The 17,261-nt window shown below is 51.8% G+C and overlaps 7 protein-coding genes across 7 annotated transcripts; 3 read left to right on the top strand and 4 right to left on the bottom strand.

Moving 5' to 3' along the window:
* Window positions 1-707: 707 nt before the first annotated feature.
* On the top strand, window positions 708-1,444 carry arfA (putative ADP-ribosylation factor; the record flags this gene model as incomplete). Its single annotated transcript, XM_056976588.1, has 4 exons — window positions 708-855; window positions 925-1,169; window positions 1,227-1,292; window positions 1,352-1,444. 4 exons carry the CDS (start codon window positions 708-710, stop codon window positions 1,442-1,444), a joined length of 552 nt encoding a protein of 183 aa, XP_056836544.1.
* A 622-nt stretch (window positions 1,445-2,066) lies between these two features.
* N7510_004661 (DUF3405 domain-containing protein) lies at window positions 2,067-4,529 on the top strand (the record flags this gene model as incomplete). The annotated part of the gene is made up of 1 exon (XM_056976587.1): window positions 2,067-4,529. One exon carries the CDS (start codon window positions 2,067-2,069, stop codon window positions 4,527-4,529), a length of 2,463 nt encoding a protein of 820 aa, XP_056836543.1.
* A 717-nt stretch (window positions 4,530-5,246) lies between these two features.
* N7510_004660 (uncharacterized protein) lies at window positions 5,247-5,809 on the bottom strand (the record flags this gene model as incomplete). Its single annotated transcript, XM_056976586.1, has 2 exons — window positions 5,247-5,312; window positions 5,369-5,809. 2 exons carry the CDS (start codon window positions 5,807-5,809, stop codon window positions 5,247-5,249), a joined length of 507 nt encoding a protein of 168 aa, XP_056836542.1.
* An 895-nt stretch (window positions 5,810-6,704) lies between these two features.
* N7510_004659 (uncharacterized protein) lies at window positions 6,705-9,047 on the bottom strand (the record flags this gene model as incomplete). The annotated part of the gene is made up of 3 exons (XM_056976585.1): window positions 6,705-7,774; window positions 7,903-8,582; window positions 8,635-9,047. Coding segments are annotated over 3 exons (2,163 nt in total), but the record flags the coding sequence as incomplete, so codon positions are not given.
* Window positions 9,048-10,030: 983 nt separating this feature from the next.
* N7510_004658 (uncharacterized protein) lies at window positions 10,031-10,360 on the bottom strand (the record flags this gene model as incomplete). The annotated part of the gene is made up of 1 exon (XM_056976584.1): window positions 10,031-10,360. One exon carries the CDS (start codon window positions 10,358-10,360, stop codon window positions 10,031-10,033), a length of 330 nt encoding a protein of 109 aa, XP_056836540.1.
* Window positions 10,361-11,276: 916 nt separating this feature from the next.
* N7510_004657 (putative MFS sugar transporter) lies at window positions 11,277-13,030 on the bottom strand (the record flags this gene model as incomplete). Its single annotated transcript, XM_056976583.1, has 5 exons — window positions 11,277-11,665; window positions 11,729-12,252; window positions 12,303-12,540; window positions 12,601-12,941; window positions 12,990-13,030. 5 exons carry the CDS (start codon window positions 13,028-13,030, stop codon window positions 11,277-11,279), a joined length of 1,533 nt encoding a protein of 510 aa, XP_056836539.1.
* Window positions 13,031-14,892: 1,862 nt separating this feature from the next.
* On the top strand, window positions 14,893-16,926 carry N7510_004656 (uncharacterized protein; the record flags this gene model as incomplete). The annotated part of the gene is made up of 4 exons (XM_056976582.1): window positions 14,893-15,187; window positions 15,240-15,617; window positions 15,676-16,477; window positions 16,536-16,926. Coding segments are annotated over 4 exons (1,866 nt in total), but the record flags the coding sequence as incomplete, so codon positions are not given.
* Window positions 16,927-17,261: the final 335 nt, after the last annotated feature.

Raw genomic sequence — 17,261 nt, 5'->3', positions numbered from 1 at the left:
TTGTGGCGCAGGCCGTGGGCCCCTGGCCGAGTCAAGCTGAAGATGAAAGGATCAGAAAAAAAGACTGGGCCCGATCAGTGGAGCCTATCAGGGCCGCCAGGGAGCCTGGTATGGCACGTTACGGGCAACACGGTGTCCTTTTCGGGATGGGCGATTGAGCAAGCACGGATGGAGGCACCCCTAGGCAGAGAGATAACCAGGACCGAACCCAGGGACCGTGGCCAGTGGTCCAAATCAGCCTCTGCGCAGTCGCCCCGTGTGAACGAAGCACGACGAGCCCCAGTCACGGGGCAGGCCTGGTAATGCAGTGACGGAGGCTACGCCCACCGCCGTATTTCTGCGTATTCCGTACACTCCAAACACCTTTCCCTTTCTTCTCTCCCTTCCTCTCGCCTCTTGTGTGCTCCATACACATCCATCCTCTCTCTTCACTCACCACCTTCCTATCGGTAAGTGCACTGCTGGTCCTCTTCCCATCGCCCCTTTCGCCTCTCGGACTCGGGTGGCCAGAACCCGCCCCTGAAGTCCCCCAACACACAAACAAACACGTTTTGCATGCCCCTCCGCCTCTTACCAACCAAACCACCCCCCTTCCTTGTGGTGTCAAAATCCCCCAACCCATTCCACCACCACCCCACACACCGTAACACCAACTCACTCCGTCCGCTACATTAGGCTTCGAGCGCTCCGTTCTCGCCACCGCCAATATGGGTCTCGCTTTCTCGAAGCTGTTCGATAGACTATGGGGTCGCAAGGAGATGCGAATTCTGATGGTTGGTCTGGACGCCGCCGGAAAGACCACCATCCTGTACAAGCTGAAGCTTGGTGAAATCGTCACCACCATTCCCACGATCGGTCAGTGCCATCCACCCGCCCTAGGCCCGCCATCGGTAAATTCCCGGAGATGCTGACGCCGGACACCAGGATTCAACGTCGAGACCGTCGAGTACAAGAACATCCAGTTCACCGTGTGGGATGTCGGTGGTCAGGACAAGATCCGCCCCCTGTGGCGCCACTACTTCCAGAACACCCAGGGTATCATCTTCGTGGTGGACAGCAACGATCGGGACCGTATTGTCGAGGCCCGCGAGGAGTTGCAGCGCATGTTGAACGAGGACGAGCTCCGGGACGCCCTGCTCCTGGTGTTCGCCAACAAGCAAGATCTGCCGGTATGATTGGAGTGTGCGTTCGCTGGCCTCGCCACAGTTATTGATTTTTTGTTCCAGAACGCTATGAGCCCCGCCGAGATCACCCAGCAGCTTGGTCTGCAGAGCCTCACCCGCCGCGCCTGGGTAAGTCCTCTTTTTTCAAATTGTTTATTTTTATCTTTCTTGCAGGCTGACCCGTCTAGTTCATCCAATCCACCTGCGCCACCACGGGTGATGGTCTGTACGAGGGTCTGGAGTGGCTCGCTGAGACGCTGCGGAAAACGAACCGGGACTAAATTGCGACGACCGCGATGAGGGGTTTAGGTTGTACGTGTAAGGGAGGCGAGCGTCGGAGAAAGAAATACCACAGACTATGATGATTGACAGGAGTTTCTCAGCGACCACATAGGGATAGGGTCACCGGTCAGGGGGTTCTGCCACTCGAAGTTCTTTCCATTCCTTCTACGCGATGCTTTTAGCCTCTATGTGCTGTGATCCCAAAATGGCGGTGTTCTTCTTAGTGTCTGGCCCCGTAGGAACGAGTAACTAGTCCAGTAGGACAACTAGTGTGGCTCGTGTTGCGTAATCCGCGCCAAGTCGGGCCTTGGCACCCGCCGCTCTTGTTGATTCGGCTGGTCCACCTGTCAATAATCCCCGGAATTCTCCTTTTTCCAGTGCCTGTTGGCTATTTCGACGGTGCAAGACTGCTGCGTCTCAGAATTCTCCTCCTGCCCACGCCACAACGACCCTCACTGCGCCCGTCGCCGACTCCCTATTGCGCGGTACGTCGGCTCGCGTGCTCTTTCGTCCCTCTCCCCTGTCCGCCCTCGTCTGCGCAGATGTCATATCGAAGACTATCTGTCTGTCTCCATTGACCCTCCTCTGGCCCGTCAATGTGGACAACCTCTGCCCGCAACCATGCCCGTTCAGGTGCGGAGGCACTCCCGCGCATATAGCACCTCGGCACCCTACGCCGCCCGCATCACCCACGACTCCTCCGACGTCGAGAAGCAATATAGCCACTCGCCCTACCGCCACCACAATCGCAGCGACGACTCCGACGACGACGACAGTGAGCCAGAATCCTTCCCCTCCTCCTCCTCGGCCTCCTACCAGCCCATGCTGAGCGGTGCCGGTCTGCGCCGCGCGCAAGCAGGCGTGGGCTTCCGCGTGCCGCAGCGGATAATGCGTAGGCTGTGTCTTGCGCTGTTCGTGTTTCTGGTCCTATTTATCCTTACCCTCTTCCGCTTCGCCATCTCCAGCTCCGTTAAAGAAGTCACGGACGATTTGGGCGTCACGACCAAGAAACCTCCCCCACCCGCGAAATGGGAGAGTTTTCCGTTCCTGACGCATTACCAGGGTGGGGTCCGGAATCTGGTGTCGCGACATGACAACATACCTGAATACCCCGGTGACGGACTGGCGGAGGAGGCCGTATCGGAGAGAGCCGTTGAAGAAGGCGATGCTGAAGGCGACGCGGACCTTAATCACCTGAACAAGCGGGATCAGGGCGGTCCGTCCATGTCGAGCGTCGTGTTCGATCCCTATCCCGACTACAAATCTGCGGATTATGTTCGAAAATACGGCGAGAAACGCGAGTGCTTCTTGGACGAGTCGGATTCAATCCGCGTCCCGGCAGTCCAGAACTTCCCCGGAGTGCCCAAGGGCTTCCCGGAGCCCGTGATTGGCTCGAATAAAATGTTGGGGATTCGCGATGATATGTGCTTTGACCGGTTTGGCCGTCTGGGCCCCTATGGGCTGGGGTATGGGGTCAAGAAAGGCGGGATCGGTGCCGGGCTGGAGGGCCATCGCGATGGTGCCCAGCGCATTTGGGAAGATGTCCCTCCGGTAGATTACCGGCATGTCGACTGGGGCGCGGCACAGGAGCGGTGTGTGGCCGCTAACCTTCATCGTTTCGAGGAACTACCGGAGCCGCGCCTGAACTGGTTTGTCTCCATGCCGCTGGGTCTTCCCAAGCTGAAACTCTCACCAATGGAGGACAAGGGCCGCAAAGCGCCCAAGGTCGGCACTGATCGTCTGCCGCGGACTGCGGTGATCATTCGCACGTGGCATGACTTCCGATACACCCCCGAGGACGTAATGTATCTGCGTGCGCTCATCTCGGAGCTGGCACTGTCATCCGGTGGCGAGTACACGGTCCACTTCCTCATTCATGTCAAGGACAACAACTTGCAAATCTGGTCCGACGACGAGACCTACCGACGCGTGCTTAACGATGCACTGCCGGAAGAGTTCCGTGGCATGGGCACGCTCTGGTCAGAGAAACAGATGGAGCTCATGTATCCCGGACTGCAGGAAAACGAGGAGCGTGGACTCCCGATCTACGGTGTCTACCGCAGCACCTTCATGCCGGTGCAATACTTCTCATATCAACATCCTGAGTATGATTACTTCTGGAACTGGGAGATGGACGTCCGCTACACAGGCCATTGGTACCATTTGTTCGACAAGGTTGTCGAGTGGGCAAGACAACAGCCTCGAAAGGGTCTTTGGGAGCGCAACGCCCGCTTCTATGTGCCTTCCGTGCACGGATCGTGGGACGACTTCCGGCAGATGGTCCGCGTTCAGACTGAAGTCGGCACCAACAGCTTCAATAACCTATGGAGCCCACCTCAGGGTAGACCTGGCGAGAAGGACACCAGCACTCTTGGCCCACAGGGCGACAAGTCGATCTGGGGCCCCGAGCGGCCAGATGAGCGCGATATGTTCGAGGTTGAAGGCGAAGGCATCCCACCAACAACCATGGAAAAAGATCAATACGAATGGGGTGTCGGTGAAGACGCCGACCTCATTGTTTTCAACCCACTCTACGACCCAGAGGGCACAACTTGGCTCCTGCGCGACGACGTCACGGGCTACAACCGCGAGAACGGGATGCCCCCCCGACGCACCGCCATCATCACCGCATCGCGCCTCTCCCGCAAACTCCTGACAACCATGCACCGCGAATGCAGCTTGCGGCGCCACAGCATGTTCTCGGAGATGTGGCCGGCAACGACAGCGCTACACCACGGCTTCAAAGCCGTCTTCGTCCCGCACGCCGTGTACATCGACCGCCGCTGGCCCACGCGGTATCTCGAGTCTGTCTTCAATGCGGGACGAAACGGCGCCTCCGGCGGCGCTCGCACCGCCATTTTCGGTGACAACGAGCACAATTTTAGGGGAACCACCTGGTTCTACTCCGCCGGGTTTTCGCCAAATCTCTGGCGCCGCTGGCTTGGGTTACGCGTTGACAATGATGGCGGCGAACAGCAGGAACTTGCAGGTGAAGGCCGCATGTGTCTACCGCCGATGTTATTACATCCCATCAAGGAGGTGGAGATGATTATCGACGACGGAGAACATGCTGAAGATCGATGATCTCATTCCTCTCGCCTCTTCCTCTTCTGTGTCATTCTCACTAAACCAAAAATGCATTGCAAACCACCCATGCCTGTTATCTGTTTTATCTCGGGGTCAGCTTTTCTCATTTGCTCTTCGATTAGCTGTCTGTCTTCGAACATTCGCTTAGATTGCAATATTCCCCTTCCTTCCCTCTGGCTTTCACTCCCCTCCCTCTCTCTCTGTACAATGCCTCCCTCCTGCCTCCTGTCTTCTTTTACTCTCCCTTTAGCTACAACCAGCGCTTGGAGTCATATGGCTTTCTCATTTTGCTCTTCCCTGGTCTCTCCTTGTCTCCGGGTCTGAACATGAGCAGACTCTGCTCAAAATGCGCTGGAACTAAGAATTTTATGAATGAATAAAATGTCACAAAGATGTATTTTTATTTGTATGCATTGCCGCAGTGTTAACTGGCTGTTGTTGTAGAAACTGTAGCCGTAATGATAAATGGAGAGTATGAGCAGGACTTGTATATTGAACAGGACAGCAAGTACAATACCGCCCAAGTGATAATTAAGACTCATCATTACTTCGTATATGCAAGATGCAGAGCTAAATATGCGAGCAAAACTGACCCCATCATCCACATTACACCACTCGGAACAAAAAAAGAATCAAGGCTTAACAAGTGGCGTCCCCCAAGACACCATTTTCTTGCCCTCAGGAAGCAACCTTGTTGACATACTAGATATATGCTCACTGCACGACCTTCGCACCGAAAGCGGCGAACGAGTCACTAACTGCGCCGGCGCACAGCAAATACTGCACTCGTAGACCTCATTTTCATCCACGCCAAAGGATAGACAAGTGCGACAAACCCTATGTCCGCACTTAGTGAGCAACACCTCGGCCTCCTCGTCACCCTGCACGCATGTATGACAGAAATGCGTAGGGAACAGAATTCGCGGATCCAGGATACGGCGCTCGATCTCCGAGGCGAGCTCTTTGCCCTTTTCCACGCGTGCGCGGAGGAGACGGGCTTTTGCTTTGAGTTTTTCGAGCCGGGCGCTGTTTTTTGTGGCCGATGATGACAGCTGTGGTTTGCGCAGTGAGGGGACTGGTTCGAGGAATATCACGGGTCGGAAGCGTTGCGCGACGGGTCGACCTTGCATGGTTTGTTGCTCGAGTTGCCAGCGGCGCCGGATTTGCCGGTTTAGCTCCATCGTGAACCAGACTGTCAGGGCTTGCCAGACGCGCCATTCTGAGATGGGGTCTAGTGGTAAGGCCTTTTCTTGGGGACATGGACTTTGTTTTGGCATTGTGGTTTGGGGTGTTGTGGTGGTTGGTGGGGTTGATAGTTGTATAGACATGAGAATTGAGGTGGCGATGTCTTTCTCCTCTTCACTTGCTGTCTGTGTAGATTGCAAGAACCAGGAACATGCTCGATCGAAGCAATTTGACCATGCCTTATATAGAAATGAGCACCTGGGAAAAAAAGGGAGGAAATAAAGGAAAAAAAGGAGATCGCCGCTTCGGCCGAACCAGTTCCAAGAATCGGAGTAATAGCTTCAAGCTGTCAGGACAATTTACCCCGGCCCCTGAGTCGAGAACCAAAAACCATCAGGCTTGGCTGTGTTTGCCAGCCTATAGCGATTGGCCACAGAGCAAAAATGTGCCCAGACTTCTAGCCATTTGTCGGGTTTTCCGTATAGTTACCATATCCGGTCTCCGAACCATGGGCGTATGTATCGCGGTTTCGTCGGCACAACGCCACCTCGCGGTCGACGCCGAGCTGATCGACAGGGTTCTCTCCTGCCGACCTATGAGGCTCTGACGGAAATCTTGTTCGGCCGGAGGAAGTATACCCGGGGAGGAAGAAGCTCCCCTGAAGTTCTTCCTCCTGGCGGTATTCATGGGCGAGCTTAAGGTGCTTTCTCGGAAATCCTCCATGATTCATAAGATGGCTCGACCTCGGCTACTCTCTAGATACATAGATATGTCGTAATAGTCAAGTAAGCTCGGGTTCACGACCAAACCGAACAGGTGGGAGAGCCTGCTGGTCTAGAACCGGCCTCGGAAGTGCCGAGGCTGGGCTTGAGATGATATGCTCGGCCTCCGTTTCGACTTTTAATCGTGGTCCGATTCTTATGCAGGCTAGACTGGGCTTTTTCTTTTGCAGTCTTCGAATGAATCCTTGCCGAGACCCCACGCCATCTATCGCTCATATACTTTTCGAGATTGAGATACCTGGTTCCCAACACTCTGTGATCCATCGCCCAGATTGGTCCATTCCCATTGCCAGGAAGAGATCGATACTCCATGAAAATGGAATGTATACTTGCACTCGGATGGTGAAGCCTTCTGCGAGCACGTGTCATCCTGTTCAAAGACGCCTTTGGCATAAATCACGTATTGGCCAGGAATATAGTCTGCATCATGTTTCTTGTGATAGAAAGGTGTTGTCGGTTGTATGTAATGATTGAACTGCTGCTCAGTCTTTCCGTTCGTTCTGGTTTCAGTGAGGACTTTGATTCCACTTCCATGAGTTTCTGGAGCGCGAAATATCCACGAATTTCTTAGTGAGAACGAGCTGCCAAGAGCCGAAACAGACTGCTCAAACTCATGACACACATATTCCTTGTCCAATGCCGGATTATACAGATAGCGCGGGTGAAAGGTCACAATTCCATGCACATTCTTGGTTTCGCCATTTTGACTCCAGGTATGAGTTTGAAGAACTTTCCAGGTCCCATGCAGGGCGCGGAAGATAACCTCCGTGGCCATTGATTCACTGGAGGAAAGTGTAACACAGAGAAAATTCAAGCTGCTATTGGCTTCGGCATTGGCTGTGAATTGACCTTGACTTGGGTTTGTGGAAGACACTGGAGGATAGCCATATCGAGCTGGTGCAACAGGCCCCGGTCTACCTTCGGTTTCAAATAGCTCTGCGCGATGAATGCCCAGGTCACGAGCAAAAGACTCCATCAATCCAACATAGTCGCCCATAGGGAACTGGCCACGACGAAGTTCCGGGTCAGCCTGACGGAGGGCTCGAAGACTTTCCCTCTGGTCTTCTGTTTTAGACAAATGTGCAAAGTCATTGTTTCCAGCCCAGATCTGGCCCAGGAATCGTGCTTGCATTTCCATCACACCCCAATATGGCCCGCGATAAAAGCCTACGAAACCGACATCCGGCATCTCGAATCGCACGGTGCCTCCTTTGTCAAGTATCAGAGGCGAATGCGAGTCTTCGGCGGAGTATTCAAGAGCCGATAAAACATCATCTGGCAGAAAAGATAACGAATCAAAGGGGTAAACCCCGTGGCCAAGACAATAGCTGTCACTTTATCTATTGTTTTGGTTTGTCCATCGTGAACCTTGACCGTAATTGAAGGTAACCCATCTTGGTTACCATGCTGTACCGAGATTGCTCGACCCATTGTGCGCTCTATTGCTTGAGATCGAACATACTCCGCATAATCATTTCCGATAGCCACCCAGGGAGCGCGCGTGTTGGCTTCGTCACCATCATATGGCTGATGCGCATGGCCGAAACGTTCGTAATCCGTCCCAAGTAGAGAATGGAAGTATTTGTTGGTCAGTTGTGCCTTCTCTGCTGGAATTGGTCCTACTGTATATTCCACTGGCCCTTTTGGCCGGCGACTCAGGTCATACATGACCAGATCCAGAGGCAGGAAAGAGATAGTATCGTCGCCTGTCTCATGGGGCAGATAGGTTGGCAGTGTCCAGAACGGGTGCGAGTAGATATGATGCACCATTGCTGTCTCATTTGAGGATTGAGGTTTCGTCTCTGGTGAATGTGCTGTAGAGGATTGTTGAAGGGCAACAGCCGAAGCTGCTTCAACGCCAGACATACTCCCACCAATGACAACTACGTTGCCATGGGCTGTATCAGTGCTGTTGCACAAAAGAAGACCACGTTTGTCGAATCGAAGGACTGAACTATGTACGGTTCGGTCTGGCAATTGATCCAGACCTGGAATGTCAGGTATATAAGGGCGTGCAAAGTGCCCAGTTGCAACGACGAGCAAGTCGAAGTCTTCACAAGCAGCTTCGCCATGTGATCCAGCACTAAAGAGACAAGATATGAGTACATAATAAAACTTGGTCAGCAAGGACTCACCTATCTATAACCCAATAGACGGTCCATCGTGTAACTCCTTCCTCGACTCGTCGTGCCGTACGCACGACTCTATGTCCCAGTCTCAGCAGGCTCTGTGGAACATATCGTTCGCAATATTTAGCCAGATACGTGCCCACTTGTTTTGCGCATGGAAATAGAGGGATTTCCGTATCGGGGATGACAGATTCCCAGGCTAGGTCGGAGAAAGAAACGGTATATCGACTGAGGTTCGTGCGCATCCAGGGATCCAGTTGCCTTGCACTAACATGGCCATCCCATGCGACTGGCCAGAGCCCGCCAATTTGGTCACGGCTGTCGAAGACAGTGGGGGCAAAGGTTCCTGGTGGGAAATTATGGAGAAGAGTCTTTGCTGTGACAAGCCCTGACGGACCGGCGCCTGGCGATGGGATGAGGCTAGTTTCCCAGGAAAAGCGCAAGAAAGTGAATACTTACCAATGATAGCAACTCTTTTGGGAGACATATCGTGCAATCAACCGCCGTTGCCTCTTCTATCTTCGTCAAGTATCAGTTTTGGCCTTGTTGGTCTACGGAGTTGCCACCATTCTGTTTCAAGAATGGCGCAGATGTGTCGTTGGCAACAAAGTTCCAAAAAATTCAATTGGCCTCGTGTCCTGCTCGATCCAGTAACGATAGCCCGGTTGGCGTTCTCGGCGGGCGATGGTTGTAGACTGAGCGTTGATGGTCCAACCCACTTACCCCGCCTGCACAGGTGTCTGACCCAAGTATATCCGCTGAGCATTTCGATGGATTTCATTCTCATTATTATAGGCTATTAGCAACGTATTTCTAGGGTACTGAATTAAGATCTACTATTTCAGCATCAAACATTATTATTCTTCCAATCAAATCATCCAAGGACCATAAAAACATATTACGGATTCGGCAGATCAGTACAGTATATCGAATCGTCTGGGGAATTATACCTTGTAGACAGTATGATAGACAACACGTTCAGTGATATGCACACCCTATTGTGATCCGCCGTCGTGCCAATTTGAGCAGGTATGGTCCGTTGTGGGGAAAACAGCAGCCCGTCCGACAGACCCAACAGCAACAAACCCACCGACTGCATTATGTATTTGCTTGGGCTGGCATAGTCGGCGACTTGGCCCCTCTCGGCATGCATAGTCCAGCGACGCCTTGCGCTATGACGTTACTGCCAAGGCTCAGATGGCCCAGAGGGAGACGATAGTTTAGTCCCCCTCCCCAAGCAGTGGCGGGCCAAGAGAATCAATAATTCCGTCGGGCGCAGTGAAGCCACACCTCCGGGTCGTCGAGTAAGATTATTGTAGGGAGTGCGGGGTAGGAGACCCTGTCCAAAGTCGAAGAAGTCGAGAAAAGTCGAGAACAACGCCCGGTGGAGCACGCCAAACAATCAGTAGAGCCGCTCCAACCATTCGGCGACCTCGATGTCTGGCGTGCGCTGCTCCCGTTGACAAGCCTCATTGTACTCCTGCTCTGTAACGAAGGTGTCCACATTCCGGTGGGTCAAGGGAACCCTGAAGCGATTCTTCTGGCGCAGCACCTCTTTCTCGGCGAAGGAAGACGGCGACAGTTTCAAGAGGGTGTTTCGCAGACGCCGAATGCCACCGTTAGGGAACGAGCGGGGGACCTGTGGCGGACCGAAAGGAGTGTCGACTTTCCAGGGCCCTTCGGAGTTCACAGACTGGACGTTCTTCTTTCGCTGGGAGGGAAATCGAGACATGGTGTTGAACAGAGTGAGTTGACAAGGTGAGTCGATGAGTAGGAGGAGGAGGAGGAATTTTCAAGGATATAGTTCCCAATCTTCCCCGTGGGTCAATATCGACGAGGGGGGAGGCGGATTTAAGTATTTATTGGTCGTGTCTTGTCGCGATGCGCGGGGCACTTGTATATAGCCGTGATGTTATTGGACCTTAGGGGCGATCGAGCGTTTGGCGTGCAGTAATTAGTCGTCTTCGCACGGCACACACATGCCGATTATGTTGTATCTCCACTATTCAGCCTTGCAGAGGACCAGGACCTTGGGGCCATTATTACTCTTCTCCTTGTCTGATCAAAGGGTCGGAGGCAAATCATACTCACCGAAAAACGGGGCTCTACGTCATCTCGGAACAGACATGCCGATCGTATTGTTCCGTGGAGATAAGGACAAAGAGACTGAAGCACTCTATTCTTGTCAGCAAAGGGAGACACGCGTCTGATCCAAGCTGATCCGAGATAGATAGCAACTTGGTAATCGAGGGTTTGTGCGAGTCGGAGTATACGGAACAATCGGATGATGTGCACAGTTGAGCATGCACTAGGGTTGGCATGTGGCAAATAATAGGGCTAATGATTAATCGCATAACTCTAACTTAACTGTCCAGATGATTAATTAACAGAAAACAGAATTGACGGAAAGTAAATTAATTGACCCTAATTAACTTAACATGCTGCATGGCATATGATTATTTACCTACAACAGAAACTTGTCTGGAACAGAATTGATGCAAAGCACTCTTCATTATGAGACAGCAAGCTTGCTATACAACTGTAGATGGACAAAGTTCGATTCCCGTTCAATAGTAAGTCAAGCGATTTTCCAACCTAGAGAAAAAGATGCAGAAAGAATTAGAAAATTCCAATCTCAGAAAATCCCGTCAATGGAACTCGACATTCTCCACATTAACGGTACCCTCCTTATAGTGGTTGTCGTGGCCGATCTGCGCTGCCTTTTGGTGCGCGAGAACCTCCTCACCATTCGTGACGTGGTTAGCGCCGCCGAACAGAGTGTCAATCTCCTCGAGGGTGACCTTTTTAGTCTCCGGGATGAAAAACCACACGAAGAGAGCAAGCAGGAAGTTGATACCCGCGAAAAGGTAGAACGCGTAGAAGCCGTCGTTGTTGAGGAAGATGGGGAAGAACTGCTGGAAGATGGTGTTGGCGACATTCTGTGTTTGCGAGGCCATGCCCACGGCCTGGGCGCGGACGTTCATCGAGAAGATTTCCGCAGTCCAGATCCAGACGGTGGCTCCCCATGAAGGTTTGTCTGTGTAAGTGTTAGTTGCTTTGTTTGGCAATGGAGAGAGAGATAGAGGAAGAGGTAACTGACAGAATAATATAAAGAGGAACATAAGGAAAACAATCGCAATTCCAACAGGCTCCGATTTGGCGCCGCTAGCAAGAACCGGAGTCTCAGTCTCAACAGCCGCGGCAATGATCATGCAGATACCCATTCCAATAGCACCGACGACGAGTAGGGGTTTGCGGCCAAATCTGTCGACGATCCACACGGCATTAAGGGTGAAAAGGATACCAAAAGTGGCGTTGAGAGCATTGATCAACGAAATCTGGCTTTCTTCGGTGAAAATCTGCTCATAGATCTTGGTAGAGTACGTATTCAACGAGCCTTGACCCGTAAGCTGTTGACCGGCGTTGATAACCAGCGCAAGCATCATGCGTTTGCGTAGTGACTTGTCTTTCCAGAGCGCGGAATAGTTGCTCGAAATGGCCTCTTTCTCATATTCTAGGGCTTCACGGATCATCAAGAGCTCTTCCTCAACCTCTTCCTCGGAGTCTCGGACTCTGCGGAGAGCAGAACGAGCCTTTTCAATTTGGTTTCCATGCTGGATGAACCTGCTCAGGCTTAGCATTGGGTGTTTCTTTACCTTTCGGGACGCACTCACCATCGCGGACTTCCAGGAATAGTCGGCAGAAGTATAAGAATTATGACGGGGACTAGTAGCTGGAAGATAACGATCAACTTCCAGTCCCACTCGCCCAGCTGGTCCACTTTCTTTGTGCAGGCATATGCGATCCAGAAGCAGATAAACGATCCCACAGAGTAAAACATCTGCCAGAAGGTCATAATCTTGCCACGGATCTCTGCTGGCGCCAGTTCGCCGATATAGATGGGGCCAGCAGCTGAAGAGATGTCATGTTAGCAATAAGGGAATTTAACTTTGATGGAACTATAGGACTCACTCAAAGCAATGCCTTGACCAATACCAATAATACATCTTCCAGCAAGGAAACAAGCCAGGCTGTGGTAGGGAGCGAAGGTCTGCATGAATGTCGCAATGATAACTAGAACACAGCCGGTGGCCATTGCAACCTTACGTCCGAGGTAGTCGGATACCGGACCGCCCAGGAAGAAACCTCCAAAAATGGCTCCGACGGTGTACGCCGTATTCACGGAGCCGATCGTCGCGTCGTCGGGCTCGTTGAACCAAGCCATCCAGTTGTCGGAGCCCTGCACCGAGTTGAACACGGATGCATCGTAACCATAAAGCACCATGCACGATGCCGCGATGAGGGAGACAAACCTGGCTAAAGTCAGAAAATGTTTTTAAAGGAGGAGAGGTCCACCCAACCAGTTGTATGCTCGCTTGGAGCGAAACCAGTTGGTCGACATTGTGCCGACAGGATGATAGACCGCGTGTAATAAAAAGAGCAGACTAAGTAGCAAGCCCCAGTTGATCGTTCGACACTTCTTGCGAGTTTGATAGCACCAAGAACGAGTGGGAGACTCCCGGAGAATATACGAAACAACAGATGGACCACCGACCGAACCCCAAAAAGAACGGGCAGACTCCGCAGCTATATATCCAACCCCAGATTATCCTGGAGCAGGCGACATCTCCCCATGTCCTGGGTACTTTTCACATGGCGCCAATCAGACAATCTGGGGCAGGTGACTACCCCCGGACGTTGGTGCTAGGGCTGGTCGGTCCCGGCCCGCTGAGTGGTGGGGATTCTGGGGAAGAACGCCAAAGTGCTCAGTGCTCTCGACTTTGTTATAGTCAAGACGATCTGGGGTTCGAGGATATTTTGTGCCGCAATAGACAAGGAAATCGAGTTTCCACGAATCGGCGGCCGAGGTGCCCGGGGGTTGGGAGAAAGTCCACTCCACCAATGATCGCGAGCGCATGAGATTTGGGGTGAAATGAAGCGAGCGATGGTAGTTAGCCCTGATTTTAAATAGATTCCGTAATATGATAGAGAGCCAGTCCTTATGAGTCTCGGATGACCGAAGAAGCTAAAGGTAACAAGCCTACGATGATTAATATTCGCAGAAACTTAGCACAATTTGGAACCATCTATGTGCCCCAGACCCGAATAGGCCGGAAGCGAACCGTGACAAAGCTAATTATAGAAACTTCTTGATTTGCGAGCCTATCATCCGCACAATCTGTGGGAGCTTTTTGTATCACCAAGTATATGTGAGTGTGATAAACGGGTAGGGTTTACACAGACGAGCTAGGCGCCACTTGGTAAGGCTTCTTTGTAAGTAGCACAGCTCCACCGGTATTAGCGATATCAGATACTGCCTGCGTATGCCTAGGGTGATCGTTCTATCGCGTGTCTTCAGCGGTTCCACGGGTGCCACCGTCTTTGAAGGCTTTGTAGCTCAGCTTTTCCAGCATTACGGAAGATGGCCAGAACCTAACGCTGTCTTGGTTATAAATAACGCATCTCTTCATCGTTTGGAACAGATTGCGCAGGTATCTACGGATGCAGGGGTGAAATTAAACCATCTGTCGCCCTATTCGTCGGACTTGAATCCGATCGAAGGCTTTTTGTGCTACGCTTAAAAGCTTTTATAAAACGTCACTAACGCTATCATGAAGACGATCCCAAGCGAGGATCTGCTGGAATAGTGTATCAAGGTGGTTAGTGCAAAAGAAGAGAGCGCAAGAGGCCATTTAAGACATGCAAGCTTGACAGTGGAGGTTTAAAATATCATCATTCTGCACTATTATACTATTGTATACAATAGAGGATAAAAATTCTCAACTACCTCTTTGAATGCTGGGCAGAGTCTCTGGCTCAACTCGGGGGTTGGAGGCTAGTTCATGGAACACTGAGTAAAACACCGAAGGTTAACTTATTATATATTTCTGTGGCTCTGGGTGATGGGAAGCCAAGGACGTAAACAATGAGAGTTGAAGAGGTAAGGAAGGCTGGAGAGGGAAGAGAAAGTGTCTTCCTGCTCACCATATTGACCAAGCTCACCCAAAGGACCTCTATCAAGAAAATTACCATGTTTGCCCAGCATTGCCATCCTTGACCACGTTTGCTCTGTTGCGGTTATATAGATCGCTGGCCCACGTGATCGCGTGAAGATCTGACGCGCGCATTTACAGATCGGCGTCGCTCAACTTCACCCGCAGCTTGGACAGGTCCTCGCTTTTTCGCTGTTCATGACCTCCTCGAAGCTCCCCATTCCTTTTGGCCTCACCCTTAGTCCCTGATCGTCTCCCTCCCTTCCACAACATGTCCCACAGATCTCGCAAAAAGCAAACGCGACTTGCCTTTGCTTCCGCGCCACCAGAAACTGAAGCTGCTGGTGGCAGTCCCACCAAAAGCGACGGCCGCTTCGCTCGACTAGAATACGGACATCCCAGCATGGCCTCTTTGCTCACGAGCAAGTCTCGCAAAAGCCAGTACACATCGTCGAAGGAAACCACTCCAATCAAATCCTCTATACGCAAACACGAATCGAAAGACAAGTCGCGATCAAAGAAGAAAAAGCACGCGATCAAAAGTGAAAACGAGGATGGTCCTCAAGGTGAGCTTGGTCCATGCATTTCCCTCATCCTAGGCTCACTGGCACACTATAGACAACCAGACTCCTGTGAAAGAGCCCGCCGATAGCGCATCCTCAGAAGACGATATTGTCGCACCAAGCACCCAAAAGAGGAAGAGACGCCCTCCCTTCGCCTTTGAAATCGAAACCACAGCTTCACACGCTATCGACAAGTCAGACATGAGTGATTCGAAGGATACAGGATCTCGAACACGGCGGAAGCTCAAGCGGAAAGCGGAAAGCTCACCCATCGTTCTGAGCGATTCTGAGGATTCAGATGGACCAGTTCTCTCGTCACCCGTCAAGAGGCGCCGGCGGGCAGTGGTCACGGAAACCCCTCAGACACCACACTCGTCTGCCGATCGGGATAGATTGGATATTGAAGAAGATCTGGAGGATCTCCAAGATTCAGGTAAGTTTTGTTTTCATTGTTCTCCACAGCAGCTTTCAGTCGTCTAAATTTATATTAGTCGTCAAGAAATCACGAACTCGTGGCCGGCTTGCCGGATCGGCTCGGGACAAGAGGCAGAAGCACCTAGAAGCCCTCCGCCGCAGACGAGCCGGACTGAAGGAAGAAAGCGAGCCTGAATCAGAGAATGAATCAGATCCTGATGAAAGCGAAAGTCCAACCACTCAACAAACTGCTGACAGCCGTCGCATCACATTGGACGACAGTGATGTTGAATCTGCTATTCCGAGCGATGAGGATCTTGATCGCTACGAGGATGACTTTGTGCTGGAAGATGACCAAGACAAACTGGGGGTGCCAACCGAAGAAATCCCGTTCGAGTTCACGCGGCACGCGTACAAGCAGCTCAAGGAATACTTCCGGGATGTTGTGGAGTGGATGGTGCACAACAAGCTCAATCCCGCGTTCCCCCGCAACAATGCCATGTACAAAGTGGCATTCATGAAACTGGAAGATGAGGTCAAGGGCCGCGCGGGATCCCAGTTGATCTCTTCCGTATGGAATGCCGATTTCTGCAGAGCCCTCCTGGCTCGGCCTCAGGTTGAGATGACCGCTTTTCCTACCGCACTGGACCACCCGTGCGATGCCTGTAATCGATCCAAACACCCTGCATCCACCGATATGATGCTCTATGGCAAGGCATACTCCCTTGAGACACTCGAGCCATTGAACGATGATTCATCAGAGGACAGCGACGAAAGCAAGTCTAGTAAAGACGAGGATGAGGGCGAGGACTCCGGTGAAGAGCGGGACAGAGACGGCCATGTGTTGCCGCCTGAGAGCAGGCGCTTTCTCCTGGGCAGGTAAGTTCTTTCTTCTATCTTCTTCTGTGACCAGCAATCTAACCAAGTTTTTCATCAGGCAATGCAAAGCCAAAGCCGAGCTCGCTCACACCCTGACTCATTGGCGCTTCCACCTCAACGAATGGGTCGTCGGCTACCTCGAGCGCAAGGGTCATATGGACAGACCCGAGGTCATCAAGCGGAATGACATGAGCCAGAAGCGCAAGACGAAAAATGCAAATGCAGCCGTCGACCGCATGGTCGAGGCGGACGAGATCGAGAAGTTGTGGCGCGACTTCCACCTGAATCTCAAGTCTGCGCGGGAGAATACGGTATGTTGCCTTTCTATGAGTTCATTCGAGCATGATACTGATATTGAGACTGTCTATAGTCGACTTTGGGTTGAGGAGATGCGCCCTTCCTTTTCTTCCTGCTTCCAGTTCGCCAGCCTGTTTTCAGCTGCGCTCTTGGTTGCGTGCCTTACATTTCAGCTTTCTGCCATGATACCCCACGTTGTTCTCTTTTCTAAGGACATATTTTTATCCGTTGCTGGCGATTTGCTTTCTGTACCTACATTCGGGGTTTTAAGAGAACCTTTGCACATACAATGAATTAACCTCCAACCAGCCTTGAATGAAAAATCCGACGTATATTACGAATACTGGATTGGAGCTATCTCCGTTTCATTGTTTAGACATGCAGTTCAAATCATAGAATGAACAAAGAAACAAAGATTGTAGATAACATAAATGGAAGAAAATGATGATTGTGGTGATACAAGTACATGCATGAGGAGCTGCCGGAG

This window comes from Penicillium lagena (genome assembly GCF_028827675.1).
Source record: "Penicillium lagena strain IBT 129212 chromosome Unknown utg000002l_segment0_segment0, whole genome shotgun sequence".
In the NCBI taxonomy this organism is placed as follows: domain Eukaryota; kingdom Fungi; phylum Ascomycota; class Eurotiomycetes; order Eurotiales; family Aspergillaceae; genus Penicillium; species Penicillium lagena.
The sequence above is the reverse complement of the archived record's forward strand: the minus strand, read 5'-3'. Positions and strand labels throughout refer to the sequence as shown.